General features: G+C 40.5%; 1 protein-coding gene across 1 annotated transcript in view; it reads right to left on the bottom strand.

The window, feature by feature from the left end:
* LOC108895746 (regulating synaptic membrane exocytosis protein 1-like) overlaps nt 1-15,816 on the bottom strand; it is an 89,261-nt gene extending 73,445 nt beyond the window's left edge. Inside the window, 2 exon segments of the mRNA XM_051076664.1 lie at nt 12,608-12,682; nt 15,572-15,816. Coding sequence (XP_050932621.1) covers nt 12,608-12,682; nt 15,572-15,732 — 236 coding nt within the window. The 5' untranslated portion in view covers nt 15,733-15,816.
* Nucleotides 15,817-16,035: the final 219 nt, after the last annotated feature.

Below are 16,035 nucleotides of genomic sequence, written 5' to 3'. Positions count from 1 at the left end.
AAAAGCACTTGGTTAGGGTAAGGGAAAGATAACAGCGCTAAAACCCCTGACATGACAATCAAATTGTCTGATACGAATGTCCAGATGTGGCAGTAAAAATGTCAGTTTACTGGTCTCAAACAGTACTCTCCTGCTGTGACTTCAGTTTTTGATAACAAAGTCTCTACCCATCCAGGAAACGCCTTCCTGCTTCTGATAAGGCAAAAATCACCTCAAAAAATAAAAAGTTACATGCTATCTGAAAGTGTCATGTAGACATGGGAAGGATTGTTGTATCACTATCATTTTGAAAATGTATAAGTTGTGTCATTTGTACAGATTGACAGGCATTTTTTAATGCATGTTATTGGAGTTTTCCTGTGATGCAAAAGCCTGCGACTGTATATCTCCCTCCTCTGTGCCCCAGAGCTCCATTGTTGTCCAAAACTATTAAAAACACATCAGTGAGCCACATCAACGCACTGTGTGACATGTTCCTTCATTGCCATGAACACAGGCATTGTAATTAACTGTGTCTTAATTCCACATACACTGTCCTGCTGCCAGAAATACTCACAAGCTAGGGCCAGACTAGCCCGCTGCTGGGCCCCAGAGCAAAAGTGAGCTTTCTCCCTCTCTATGTGTATTGAGCATGAATCCTGCTTCATTTAAGAAAACCATCAGATCAGCTGAAATACTATCTGCCCCTGGGGTGCTGCGTGTCAGTTAGTTTGTGGGATTTTGTTTAAATACAAATTTATTTTAAGAATACCTGAAAACACAAGGAATTACTTCAGACTTATTTTTAAAGATTAATGTCCAAAGTACAAACTAATGGACCTGAGGCTCAATGAGACAGACATAGGATGGAAGGCTTTCCATAAACATATGGAGTAGTCCAGGTCCAGAGGAATCCCCATTTTAACAAGTCTGCCTACCTGATTGTAAACATGTAGTCAATTATTGTGACGGAGCTTCTTGTGCATTTTAGCCCACAGAGTTGGTAAAACCACACCTACTCCTGACTGATCAGACCTTATGTTATTAACAATTATTACACTTTTTTTTTTTAACCTATTTAAAGACAAGACATGCCACAATGATGTTTGATGTATTATTTTACTCAAAAAATAAATGCTCTCTTATTCAACGAAAATAAGGAACATTATTTTACTGTTTTTAATCCTTTGTCTTATCTAACCTGTATTGGTACTATGACAGCATTACCTGGTTTAGAGTGCGTTTGTAATGTAAGATGGCTCCGCTGTAAAAAGTGTGATGTAAGTAAAGATAAGTCATCCATCTCTTCCTTCATTAAGCCCATAAACACCTGTGTGGCCTATATGGAAATGCAATGCTTTCAGTGAACTCTAATTCTTAGTACTGCGCAAAAACAAACAAGTTCCTGTCACCAGAGTATTCTGTCTAATGAGGGTGTCTGTGCAGTCCATACAATCAATGTATTCTGTCATCAGTTAGTTTGCTAACATTCGTAAAACACATATAGAGCATGTGGGGGGAAGGAGTGATACAGACAGACATCATTGTTGAGGCTAGTGGTCGTAAAATGTACACACATAGTATATCACAACTTGTTAATCAAAGCTATTACATAAGAATCAAAAATTAATATGATAAAGTGGCCAAAGGGACTTAAGTGAATAGTTGGCCCTGATTGTATTTGTCAACAAAATATAGAATGATTCTATAGTTTCCTTTAAACAAATCATATGAACAGCTTCACGGTATCTAAATAAGTAAAGATGCTCCAGTCTAGTCATTTAAAAAGGTATACCCTATAATAAAGATTATCAAGACTGAACAAAATTATCATTGTGTGTCCACTCATTCTCACCTCTTGCTAATTACCTCCCGGTTATTTTTTGCAGGCAAAGCTTCCTTTCAATTTCCAAAATTACTTCCCAAAACGGTTTTGGACCTCTTTCTCCTTAAGCCTTGATCCTCAATCAAAGCTCTTAAGTTTCATTTAAACAACTCCAATGAGTTAAAGACCTCCTGCTTGACATACTGTAGATGTGTCCAAAAATAAGGCAGATAAAATAGCTGAGTCCTTCAGTCCTTAAGCATCATTACTGCTGCTAAGCCAAACGTTGGCACTGCCCTCTCTACTCCTGGGCTTTCATAAAGCAGAGTGGCATCAGGTTGGAATTGGGAGCCAGCTTCAACTCTTCCTGTAGTGACTCAGGCCTCTATGGCCGAGTATGAGTCACTCCTCCAGTTCCTGGATCGATATTCAAAAAGCAGGCAGACATGAATCAAATAACAATGAGTCAGTGTCAGAGAAAATCACCTCGCAGCCATTTAGAAATTAAGCACTCCAACTCTCTCCGTCCTATTCTCATTTGCTCTCCAACGCTTATTTTTAAAGTAACTTCAGTCCCTTGTCAGTTAGTGAAAACATTCAGAAGTCTTCATTCTGTCCAACTCTTTCTTAAACTTGTCTGCCTCTCAACATTCTCTTTTCCTCCCCACTGCTCTCTCTCCCTCCTGTCTTTATTCTAGTCCCCACACATACGCATGCACACACAGACACACACACATACACTCTTACTGTAGAGGAGTCATCTACAAGATTGATTGGAACTCATTTGGTATCCTATAATAGACGAGTATTAAAAAGTTTCCTCCTCCTCATGCTATTTGTGAAATTGAATGGAAGGTAAAATGCATGCCAGAATTAGAAATGGGCTTCCGGTTTGCAGCAGCTGCGTGTGTGTGTGTGTGTGTGTGTGTGTGTGCGTGTGTCTGTGTGTGTTTGCATGCAAAATAGATCCTCCTACACTCTTCATCTTAACACCTTATTACTTGCAGAAAATAGTTTATGTATAGGCTGATAGAAATCTGGAGATTATGAAACTGGAAACTATACATTGTGTTAGATCCTCATTCTGTGAAACAATGCATCACAAAATTCAGCTGAAGCTTCTATGAGACTTCAGCAGCTCAAGTTGGCCAAAATCAGGAGGGTATCTATCTAAGCTATGGTGCTTGACATTTCCTCTTCATGTGTGTTGTTTTGTGTCTCAGTGTGTTCCTCTGCTAAACTCTGGGGGTACATGTTTTACTCAGTACCAACAGTTTAACCCAATAGAGGCCCCGAGAGCAAAAAATGTGCAATGCCATTATAAATGAAATTTCAGATTGGATTCTGTGTTTTTTAGGGCTTCTCAAGACCTATAACCGAAGTCTTGCTAACTTAAATAAATATAATTCTGTTTGGTAAAAAGCACTATGAAAATACAACAAAGGCCATAAAATGAAAGATGAAGCCTCAAGATTAGAAATAACACAGGGGTTCTTTCAAGCCCCCTATCATTTCTGTTTATAACATGATTTCAGTTTTAAGAATATATATTTTATGAACTAAAAGTAGTGATACAATGCAAAGAAAAACAAATCGAAAAAATGAGCAGTATAACTCAGTGCAAATGTTTCTTCTGTTTGAATTAGAAAGCCATATTTCTCGTAAAACATGACTTGTTATGATTGTTATCGGTAATAATGAGCCTTCCTCTGTGCTTCCCTCTCCGTTGGTGCATATATGTACTGTGGCTTGGCTGCTCACCATATGGCAGCAGGGACATGGAGAATCTCTCACTCTCTGGTTTGCTCTATCTGTGCCAAACTCTGTTGTTCCTCCTCCATCCCTTCCCCTCCTTCACTTCCGTCAGAGAACTCGCCATGCTGCGCTGCTCGGATGTACTCTCACTTTCCCTCTCACTCCCTCCATCCCTCCTTCCATCCTTTTCTTACAACACTCTCTCTCTTACTCCCTTCCAGTTTTGAGACTATGTACGACTGATTGGAGAAGAGAGGAAAAGTAATATTAATAAAGTCAGCCTGCTCTAATGCGTATTAGCATTGGGATTGAAAGTTTTGCTCATAAAACAAAAAAAAGAACAGATTAGGGTTCAGGAAAAACCAGCAGAGGAAAAAGAGACGATTCACGCCAAAACTGACAGTTGTGATTTAATACACAACAGCACGAGTGTATGTGATGCTTCTTAGCTCATCAAACCAACTCTCTCTTGTACTTCTCTTTCCTCCTTATTTTCACCTCTACTCACTTCCCTCCTCCCTCCTTCTCTCAGTATACTTCACAGACAGCCTTTACACCCACTCACTCACTTTGTGAGTGCTTATCTTTCTATCAGGAAAAGTGTCTCTCTAAATATAATTTATTGTGATTCTCATAACTAATAACACCACTGCCTTGTCTCTGCCTCTAGAAGTAACATACAGCACCATAAACCAAGGGGCAATCAAGAGAAGGGTTATGCTATGTTGAAAGCCTGTAGGTACTGTATTCTCACACTGAACAATTGTTGCTCAGTGTAAGGTGTGGGCAAAACTACAAGGCACAAACTTAAAAAAAAATTGATTGGTGCATATATTAAAGGTGCTGTATGTAAGTTTTTTTTACCTACCAGTCTAGCATCAAACTTCATTCCTTTACTCACCAAGGGCTGTCTCCAGCAGTGGAAAGCAACAGCAATGCTGACTCTGTTTCTATCGCTTTTTCTTTTATACTTAAGTTAGCATGCTAACCAGTTAGCCCTGCCCCATCTCATGGTCCCATTTTGCCACAGCGAGTCACTGTAGCATCCAGTCTGCCCTCAGTCCAACATGAGAGGATGAAGAAGTAGTGCTGCCCAGAGCGTGTATTCTGAACTCTTGCCTTTTTAACGTAATGATGGCGTTAGCTCTTGGCAAGCAACCATTATCATCACCACCACCCAGACCCAGAAAGAAATCACATTCAGCAGCAAATAAAATAAGTGAAAGAAATAGACACAAAACGAGAGCCAACATTGGCGATGCTTTCCACCACTGGAGACAGCAGTTTGATGTTGAACTCACAACATTTCTGGTAGACTGATAAGTAAAAGTTATTTAATGTTTTGTAGAACACATGTGTGCATTACACTGATGCTATGCTAGGTTTACAGCATAAAGCTGCTTCACTTGAGCTACAGTCAAATGCTACTATAAGGCTGGTGCATCTTACCTTTATCTTTTACAAGTTTTCAAACTACAGAGTCAAACTGTGTCATGATTATCCATTCAGCATTCTCTATTTTGAGTTACCAAAGAGAACAACATAGGCAACAGGTTATGCAGGCTGGGTGACGACAGGACAATCTAACAGACTATGGATAGGTTATATGATTCCACTTAATAAACATACAGAGACAAAAGGAACTGAAACTCACAGTCAGAGCGCACTTTGCTAGATATCTTGGTACATTAGCAGTTTGAGAACAATAACTATGGTCAGCAACAACATCAACAGTCACATGTTTGCAGGTGTACTGTGATTAGAAACAACACCAGTCATCTCTAACTTCCTAATGGCAACATTCAGTCACTTGTTCACAGTTTTGTAGTATTCATACAGTAGCTTATATCAGACTTCTCACAACATTGCTTTTCTTCTGCAGTTTTTTAATTTCTTTGTTATGTTTATATCTTACTTATATATTATATATCAATTGAATAATTCATGCATTAACTTCTCAGGACTCTTCACTGACGTGTGGACACCTGCATGTCACCTGGGATGTGAGAGAGGCTGGGGTGGAGTTGGGGGGGGGTGGCTAAAACATTTACTGTGTTGCCACAGGAAGTCAATAAGCTGACAACAGTAGACCCCCCACCGATCATTTCATTGATTATTGGCTCCAGAATGAAAAGGCTCCAACATGGCCTTTGGATAAGTGGATCCACAACAGTCTGGGGCCCATAGGAGGGCGGTCACAAGCTCTGTGGTGTTGGTCAAGCTCTGTACCTCATCACTACTCTCAGCTGAGCAGATGTTGAAAAGCACAGTGGCTGTGAGATGATAGCATTTAGCACAAAATAGAAAGAAACTATGGTGAGAAGAAGAGTGCTGTGAAAAAACACTTAGCTCTGTCCCACACACCTTATCACTTAAGTGCACACGCTAACATACAAACACACACACTTGTAATTAAACAAATACCTAAGGAGGATTATTTTTAGATTCCATCTAAGACAAAATAAAGCAGTGTGTACAAGACTGAATGAGGGGTCAGAAACAAAATAGAGACCACGACTAAAAAAAAAAATAAATGACTGAACAAAAGATAAAGGAAAAAAGAGAGAGAGAGGTTGGATGAAGGGAGCAATGACAGAGAGAGAGAGAGAGAGGAGGGACAGATGGAGAGAGCACCAGAGCCAACAGCAGAGCTAAGTGGGTAGTGTGCTCCCCAGACAGCGCTCCATATGGCCTGGCAACGCCATACACAGCCAGACTGCACATACACACATATACACAGCATGTATACACACAGACACACAGCATGTATACGCACACAGATACACAAACACTCCTCCACATAAACAATCAAATTCACACACGTAGTGCATATTCACATACTGCCATGTACCCACACATATACAAAGCACAATCTGAGGGTGGATATAAGGGGATGCCACCCCCCGTTCTTTATAAAAGTGACAAAACCATCTCATTTGTTGTATTATTTTTTTTTTACCTCCTATGGTCAGCAACAACATCATGTATTTAGGATGGCAATTCACATCATTTAATTCAATTTACTGTAAAAACTATGGAAATGTTGTTTTACATTTGTAATTTGTAGTGGCAGGTGGTCGATGTGGTAGAGACTCACTGGTCTGAACACAAATTTTCTTCTATGTGAGGCTTTGAAGAGGAGCACTTAATTTGTCCTTTGTACAAATTTGGTACAAATTGTTGTCACTGATTTATCATAATGTGCACAAATTCTCTGTATGTATGATTTGGGATGAAGACATGTCTAGTTGTTGAGGGACTGCTACTCACTGACATGTTTGTCCAACACTGCAGATATCCAGATGGTACTTTTTATGGTAGAAACAAGGTCACATTTGTTTGGTATCTGTCTATAGATGACCTCCAAAGAAAAAATAAAAAATAAAAAAAATAAAAAAATATATATATATATATATATCTCCTTTACCTTTGGTTATGATAACGTTGTACACACCAAAGCATAGCTGAGATCTAGAAAAACCACAATAATGCTGCAGCGAAGTCCAGTGGGGCATGGGGGTCGGACAAGCCAAAGTTTCAGATTAGGTACAACACCTTTATTGAGCAGACCTGAAATATTGGTAATAATCTCTCACTGCACAGGTCTGTACAAATGTATTGTTCTTTGTGTCTAAAACCCACCGTCTAATAGCAGAATTAGGGGGCTCGGACAATTTTTGCAACAATCAAACCAACTTTCCAAACCGACTATCTTCTCTCTCAAGCTTTCACTTTTCACTCTTAATAAAACTGGTTCCACCACCTTTCATGTCTACAACCAAGTGCTAGACCGTAAATACTTTTGAGGAGAGACTGCCTGGAAAGTGGATATGTTTCTTCACTCAGATCAGGGAAGGCACTTTCACTAAATAAGTTCTAATAAAGTGGAACTGCACTTTGAGAGTTTGGGTGTTTAAACAGACATAGTATAACACTGAGTCAAGGAATATACATGGGTAGAACTGACAAGGTGATGGACCTTAGAGTCTATGTCAATGTCATAATATCAAGTCAGTTATTTTCTTTTGACTGCTGTGGGAAAATCCAATCATAAACAATTGGAAATATATGAGGCCTGGAATGTGCCTTATTGACTAAAGATGGAACTCAGACATAAAGAAATGTAACCAAGAGTGTGTCGAGTCCCTTCCCGGTCTCAGAGACTCACGGGAAGACCAGGATAACAGCCAATCCCTAAAGGAAGTGAGGAAATGACTCCTCGCCAATCTCAGGGCCCACGGAGGTTACTATGGGGCTGCTGGGCCATCGCCATGGTACCCTGCTATCAGGGGACACCTGGCCAATCACATTCAGTGATGAGAAGTGTAAACATCTTACACTGCAGTACATCCATATTGCCTTTACACAAGCATGGAGTTCACTGTGCAGATATGGCTGGTTGGAGGGAGGCGCCAGGGTGATGCTCCATATCCAAATAATATAAGATAACATAATATAATAATATATATATGATAATAATATATATAATTTTATAATATATATAATATATATAATTTTACCAGACCAAAACTGAAGACACAAAATATAATTTAATAATAAATTAATAAACTCCATGAAACACTGCTAATCAAAAATACTGCACTATTAATAACTTTCAGTGTGGGGCCTTCAAGAGATCATGCCAAATGTAATTAAGTAAGTGACTAATAAACATGGGGTATTAAATTGACTTAAATATAAAATAACATGAAAAAAATGCTAATATTTTTAGTAATCGAAGGTCATTAATAACCATATGCAAGGCTTTCAAATGATAATATCACTATGTCACAATGTGTATTAGAGGGTAAGCTACAGCTGAAGGATTATATGTTCCCCCACAGACTAAGAAACATCTCCAAGTCCTGGGCTTATTAAAAGTTTAAAATCCCCATGAGGTTAACTCAGAAGTAAACAGTGGTCAAGTTTAAAACAAGCCATTTTCCCATACGGTGCTTTCAGATTGTCAGCAGCTCACCAGAAGTCTGTTTTGTCTCTGCTGAGCCAATCAACCTGACAAATGTTTGGCAGGAGCTGACCATCAGCAGCCAGGTTTCCCTGCCCACTTTATTTCCTACAAATGTTACAATGATTCTGTAAATAAACATTATGTCTTCATACACAATGAGCAGCTGGTGTCTACCATCAAGAGACTCCCTGAGATATAAATATAGATATGTATATGTTGTTTTTTTTTACTAGCTGAAATGAGCACACGAGTGACCAGTGTTCTCCATTATGAGATGATCCATGTATTGATACTATGAAATGTTGATTAGGTTGCACTTTCAGCTAACAGAGTAAACCTCACCTGGTCAGGAGATGACCTTTAACAACAAACAAGTTCAAATTTCACAAGCACTACACTAGATTCATCATTCTAGTTCTTTTAGTTCATTGTGCCAAAAACACAACACCGATCAAAATGTGATCCTTCCATCACCGTACTCTGCTACGTTTTGTCCACCTCAGCCTGATAATGTTACAGCTCCTCTCCTTTAAGATAGCCAGGCTCTATAATGCAGCTTCCCGCTGTGTAAGCCAGTAAAAATTAGCGTGTGTGATTAAGAAATATTATTTGGGCGCAGGAGTGAATAACACTGAGTTCAAACACTAAGGCTGCAGATTCACTAAACTTCAAACTGTTAGCAAACCAGTGAAGGGAATAGTATGCTAGCAGTGCATCAGACATCTAATTGACATAAATATAACGTTGTGTACATCTTACGAGCAGTAATACAATAGACAGCCACTCGAATTCAGAGTTCCTACTTGTGAACTGGGGACAAATCCATCTACCTCAACCTCATGGACAGGCAGTTATCTACATCACACAATAATGGCAGCACCCATTTTAAGATACATTTCTGAGTATAAGAGTGCCGTAAAATCAAATTCTAAATGGCACTTGTTACCTCATTCATCATTTTCCTTCCCTGTTTCATTTATGTATACAACTGTCAACTCAATCAATAGCCAATAAACACCAGCCACAGTTTTTGTTTACGTTTGGTGTTGTGAACCTGGAACACTTTGAGGTCAAACATCTGGAATTTCAGCTGAGAAATGTCAACCTCCTACCTTGAATGGAATGCCATACTAAAGGAGTTGGATTTAGATAGATGCCAAAAAAACATGATCAGTGTATCTTTAATCCTGCTAGTTAGCATTAGTGACAAAACCATTAACTCTGTGCTGAAAGGGTGTTTTTTAAGTTATGTTAGCTATGCTACTTCTACAAAGTTTACCCATGTATCAAAACAAAACAAAGTCAAAGTATATAAGCCAATAAATTACAAAAAAGTAAATAGGATAACTCTACTTTGTTATTTTAACTCCCTTACTTTATTTATAGTGCATGCTTATGTGTGGCAAACAGAGAGGGAGACTGAAAGATCTAATAGAGATAACACTGAAAGGCTATGCCAAGGCCATGTTCAGACAGACATTAGTACTGTGCGAGCATTGTGTTCACAAAGCGAGGGTACTGACACAGAGGGCTCTGCCATATTGAATCTGGCTAGTGCTTGCACCGGCCCCCACAGAGCCCTTTGCATTTTTTTCAACACAGGACTGTTTCTGATCGAAACATTAACTTTATTTACATGTAGATCCCAATGGTCCTCCTGGTTTGGTGCGGTTCTCTGTCCAAGTTCAGCAGCCTCTGCAGAAGGCATGCTGACTGTAATGGCTGGTGAATAATGTGGGGAATGCTGACCGGAAAGGCACAGATTGTATAATGTTATAAATGGGGGCCATATTGTGGAATTCCTCAGAGAATCAGATGTGCTCCAGCTGACTTACTCTGTAATTACACCTCACTCTCTGATCCAACTTACACTCCAACACACACATACAGTGCACACAGAGAGAACATAAACAAGCTTTATCCTTTGATCACTGTGTGGCAGAAAAAAAATACATTACAGGCTATAGAAGTCACTGTGAAACAGAGATGCATGGAAACTCACATTACGAAGTGCAAATAAGCCAGCAGGATGGAGATGCTCATATAACATCAAAGAGTGAAAACGATAAGAGTATGTTTCAAGTAATGTTGGCAATTCAAGTCTGCATTAACAACCGCTGATCAAATAACCAGATTTTACACAAACACACACAGCAGCGAAGGAAAGATGATCACTGAGCTGAGCCATTATAAAGAATCGCTCTGGACAAACCCATCAAGCATCCAATCCCCACTAATTGGAGAAGAGATGGGAAGTACTACTCCGGTTAAAGCTAACCTCTAACCATCTGCACTCTCAATATGATGTTAGTTAGCAAGCTTGCATTTCACGATTGACAGGTTTAGAGGACTACAGAAGTATGGATGTTGGCATTGCCAATGTAAATTTGCTTAGGTTTACCTTTAATAATAACCTCAATGTCAGTCAAAGCAGAACTGAGGAGTTCTGTAGCATTGTCTTATGGTAAAGAAAAGCTCCAACGCCTTGTCTCCTAACACTTCCTGTTCAAAAAATGTATACAAAGGGCTGCAACTAACAATTATTTTAATTGCTGATTACTTTATAAATCAGCTGATTCATTGATTAGTGTACAACAGTGTGACAACTGAAAGTAGCTGTAGCTTATCCTCAGATTTGAGAAGCTGGAATCAGTTCACTTGTCTTGCTTGTAAAATAAAATGGAGGATTAATCAATAACCAAACTTTTGCCAATTATTTTTCTGTCTGACAAACTTTTTTGTGGGTGTGCTATGAAAACACTAAGTTAGCTTTTAAGGTGTTCTATGCCTGAGTCCACTACTATACACTATCTTCTATTGAGGACTGTTTAGCTTGATGTTGCAAAAAAAAAAACAGAGAGATGAATGAAGGCTTGGTCACACCAGATTTTAAAACAACACTTGACTTTTTGTATCAAGTTCAGCTTTGTTGAATTTGTGCTATTGACCAATTGTAACCCATCCTGACCATGCTGCTCTGCAAGGGAAAGGAGAGCCAAGGTACAAACCACAGAAAGCTATTATAGCTTATTAGCACCATCCATATTTATATAACCCTTCCAGTGTATAAGGCATGGTTTGTTATGGTACAAATAGCTACTTCTCTTGAATAAACTTTATTGGAGAACAGTTACATTTGACTTCCACCAGCATGGCCTGGCTAGTGTCTAGTTAGCTCTATAGCCACTGTAGTTTGTTCCCAGCATCACCTATTTCACAGGACTCTGCTGATGAGCCTCGCTGTGCATGACTACATCTGGACCTTACAATTAACTGCTGGAGGTAAAAGTTATGAATAACTTATTACAAACTCAAATGATAGATAACATTTTTCCAGACACATTTAACTGAAAATGACTTACTGTATATAACATAAGCTACATTCTTCTGGAAATAAAACTGGTTACTTACTTAGTTTGTGGACCTATGTCTGTGAGATACACAGAGCTTCTAAATCCAGCCTTCAGAGAAGAACTACAACATCAGCTGGTCTCTACTGACTCAGTAGGATCTGGACTGGACTTATCAGACTGATCGTGTCCATCTTTACAGCAGAAGCTAGTATTTGTACACAGATGAATGACAGCACAGACACTGGCCTTCACGTGTGTGTGTGTTTAACAGGATTCACAGTCACTCAGAAGGCAAAGAAGAGGCTTGCTAAATTATATTTTCTGTGATACCAAATGAGGCATATTTCCTAAATATAAATCTGAAGGTCTAAATGAGGTGTCTGCCCAGTGCCATTCCACTTAGAGTATCACACAAATTGCATAATAATGGCTTGAGTCACACTTGCAAAACCAGTCACCAGAACGGGAGTTTATGTTTTATACTGTTGACTCATCCAAGGTGTAAAATAGATTTCACAACAAAATATGAATGTGAGGTAAAACAACAGACTGCCAGCTCTTGGAGGTGGCCCATAACAACCAGCTATTTTAACGTCACATTAACGCGAAGTGACGTGAAATTGTCGCAATGGCAAATATTAGCACCCACTTTAACTCATTTTAGGGCAAATTCCACACTGTAGGTGACATTGAGTTGGTGGCCGAATACCAAGTGTTGCCACTCACCGGACATCGTTTTGCTGCGGAGGTTTCTTCTGCCCAACCAGGTTCACCGTTCTTGCTTGGATAGGCTTCTCTTCTCTGAAACACACAAACGTAGAAAACGATGGTTAGCACACCTTTACTCAAACTTTCGTTTGGCTTCAGTTAACTTTATTGTATTTTTGCATTTGGTTCGTTTATCTACTTTCAAACTCCTCATCCACAATGAACGGTTAGCTAACACAGTCAACCAAAGACACATAAGTTCTGTTGATTCCATGTCAGTAACTCCTTTATGTCAGTATTAACCTAACCCTCATGTTTTGAGGTGATTCCTGTGTTCTAACTCAGAACTAAGAATTCAGTTTGAAAAGCACAGAGGCTTTAATCTATCCTGTCTTGTCAAATGATATTGCACTCACTTAGCAAAACCAAAACAAATCAGTGTTTGAAATACCAACTAAACTAATAGGAATGTTAATTTAGACTCTCATGGCAACATTCAGGATTCCTTTAGGCACTGGTAACAAGCCATAGGCAACAATGGCATGCTTTCAATATGTCCACTGACACATTGACAGTTTGATTCAAAACCATCTCATCTCAACATGAACAGTGGGCTCTGATCAGTCTGATCACAGAGGGAACTCAAGAGAGAAATCCCCGCCAACACCCACGCTGTCTAAAACAGAACATGTCTTTTTATCGTCAATACTGTGGATACCCCTCTCATTCTGAGACACACAAGAATGGTGATATCTATTTGTTCCTCAAGTATACTAACCATCTTCTGTTGTACTGACTGTATAAATGATTATACAGTCAGTACAGTTTTGGCTTAACTAAAAGTCATGTATGCTTTACATATTGCTCACAATATTCAAATGCATGCTGCCCATTTTTTAGATATCTGGATGTGTTCTCACATTTCAGGTGTCCACTGGATTCCATTCACCTTCTATATGGTGTGAAAATGAATTAGCAGACTTTTCAAGTTGATTAGAAAAGTCTGTCCTGTGTGCTTATAATGATAATGTTACTCATATCAAAATAAATGCAGACTTCACTGTGATAAATTACATAATTCAAGCAATTCTAATGGGATTGCTAATAGACTTTCACATGTTATATTACTTACAGGGAGAGGGGCTATTCTTTATGTAACTGGAGATTTGGACATGTTACAGTGGTGTACAGGTCTGTAGAGGAGACCAACTTATTTTTTTTTCTGTAAATGAAATTAATTCTTAATGATAATTACTGACAAGACATTATTGTCGATCTACATTTTATTTAACATTACATCATTATTGCTATGACAATATACCCCCAGGGAGGTATGCAGATATATACTGTAATCCTCTATACTGTAACGGCAAGAAAACTGATGGGGAGTGTATGTTAAACCGCTGTATTGCCTCTCTACATTACAACCCACACTACCCTACTGCTAGTACACTCACCATGCATCTATTAGTCAACCAGTGCAGCTTTTCAGTGCAGACCCAATCGTAAAGACACACACACACACACAGCTTTGCTATAGCAATCGCCATCCAAACAGTGACGAGAGGAAGCAGTGCTGAGGCCAATATAGGTTAAGATATGTATGCGCTGACAGCCTGCCTTAGTCGAAGCCCTTACAGTATGACATGACTGAATCCACAGCTTCTAATACATTACTGAAAATAATGCGTAGCCACTTAAGAGCTGGAGTTATATATTGGACATTTCCTTCTTTAGATGCAATGAATCGATCTTCCATTCCAGTCCGCACAGAGGGGCTTAAAATAGAACAGGGACGTAAAGCTTGAGGAGTGCCTTGCTTAGGTGGGTCGCTCTATCTTTCCAGTTGCCAATCTATGCATGCAGCTCCATGCAGACCAGGCAACAAAAAAAAAAAAAAAAAAAAAAAAAAACGTGAGAAAGGCATCATTTCAACTTCATGCATTTTCTGGTCCTGGAGGAAAGGGGGTGGATGTGGGCTGGTTTCTGCACTGATCGCGGTGACAATTAAATCTGGAGGAGACTTTTCTCCATGCATCTATGGTTGTGATATGGAGGAGGCAGAGCTGGATGCACACAGCGAATATAAGTCGCTCCTCATTCAAAATGACATTACACAGGCACCTTTTCCTCCCCTGTTATAGGCCTACTGGTTCTGTAACAGCCTGTGTGATGTCTGTTGCAAGAGCACTGGCCTACATACAGTGCATAAGGCTGGGAAAGGCTCAACCGCACCCCAGAGCTGAGAACAGCAGCTGTTGAGATGGATGCTGCACAGATAAAAGCCAACAGGGAGGGTTTTACTTTTACTACTCTCAATGCCAGGCTTCAGTGAGCCTTCTGCAATTTCCAGCTGCATCTATCAATGAAATGTTTCAGGTAAAGTCCAATCGCTCTCCACCTGACTCAGGCACTGGAGTGAATGGACGTGGTGATAACAGGAAGACAAGCACAGAAGGGAAATGAGTTGATATTTTTCATCTGCGTGCGAGAGTGATGCTGTTGATAACAGGGTATGGTGATACACCTTCATCCTCCCACAATCCTCCTCTTCCACCCTCCTGAGCAAGTTAATCCTTCTGACCCACCATGCACTGACTGGGTCTCACTTAGGAGCAGAGAGAATCTGTAAAACTTAGTCTAAACTGGCCGGTGCATGTTTTCTCTTGCACAGAGCTGTACCCTTTATGGGCTTGTGCGTGAGTGTGAGTGAGTCCTGTGTGGAGGGACCTGCAGGATGTACACACACACACACACACACACACACACACACATGCACTGTCAGATACAGTGGAGTGGAGAAGAAGTCCTGATGCTGAAACATTTCATCCACAAGAGAGAACGGAGGTGGATGGACTTCAGAACGGAAATAGCCCAGGCCCAGTCTCTCTCTCACACACTCATACATACATACACACACACACACACACACACACACACTATCTTTTTCTTCTTTTCTCTCTTTCTCTCTCTCTCTCTTACTTTAACATGGCCTCCTCCTTCGCCTCCTCCTCCCGTTGCCGAGCCAGCACAGCCATGATGATCTTCCTCTCTTCCTCCGTCAGATGGCTCAGGTCCGGCTCCGGGATGGTCGGGGCGACGGGTGGGCGCGGGCCGCCCCGAGGGCCCACCGAGGCGAACATCTTCCCCACCACCTTCCCTTCCTCCCTCCAACCCCTTCCTCTTCCTCCTCCTCCTCCTCCTCCTCCTCCTCTTCCTCGCCTCGGTCGGGATCACGGATAGAAAACCCGCTGGCGGAGCCCACGGATCACGACATGGCCCACGGACGAAGCGGCGGCTGGAGCGACTGATGCGGAGTTCCCATGGCGGTGGCGGGGGGCACCCAGGGCGGCGGTGGCGGCGGCGGCGGCGGCGACGGCAGCAGCAGCAGCAGCAGTGTCGGTGCTAGCTGTGGTAGTAGTGGCGGTGATGGTGGTCCCGGTTGC

The sequence above is a fragment of the Lates calcarifer genome, linkage group LG16_LG22 (assembly GCF_001640805.2).
Source record: "Lates calcarifer isolate ASB-BC8 linkage group LG16_LG22, TLL_Latcal_v3, whole genome shotgun sequence".
NCBI lineage: Eukaryota > Metazoa > Chordata > Actinopteri > Centropomidae > Lates > Lates calcarifer.
This window is presented reverse-complemented; position numbering and strand designations above follow the sequence as displayed.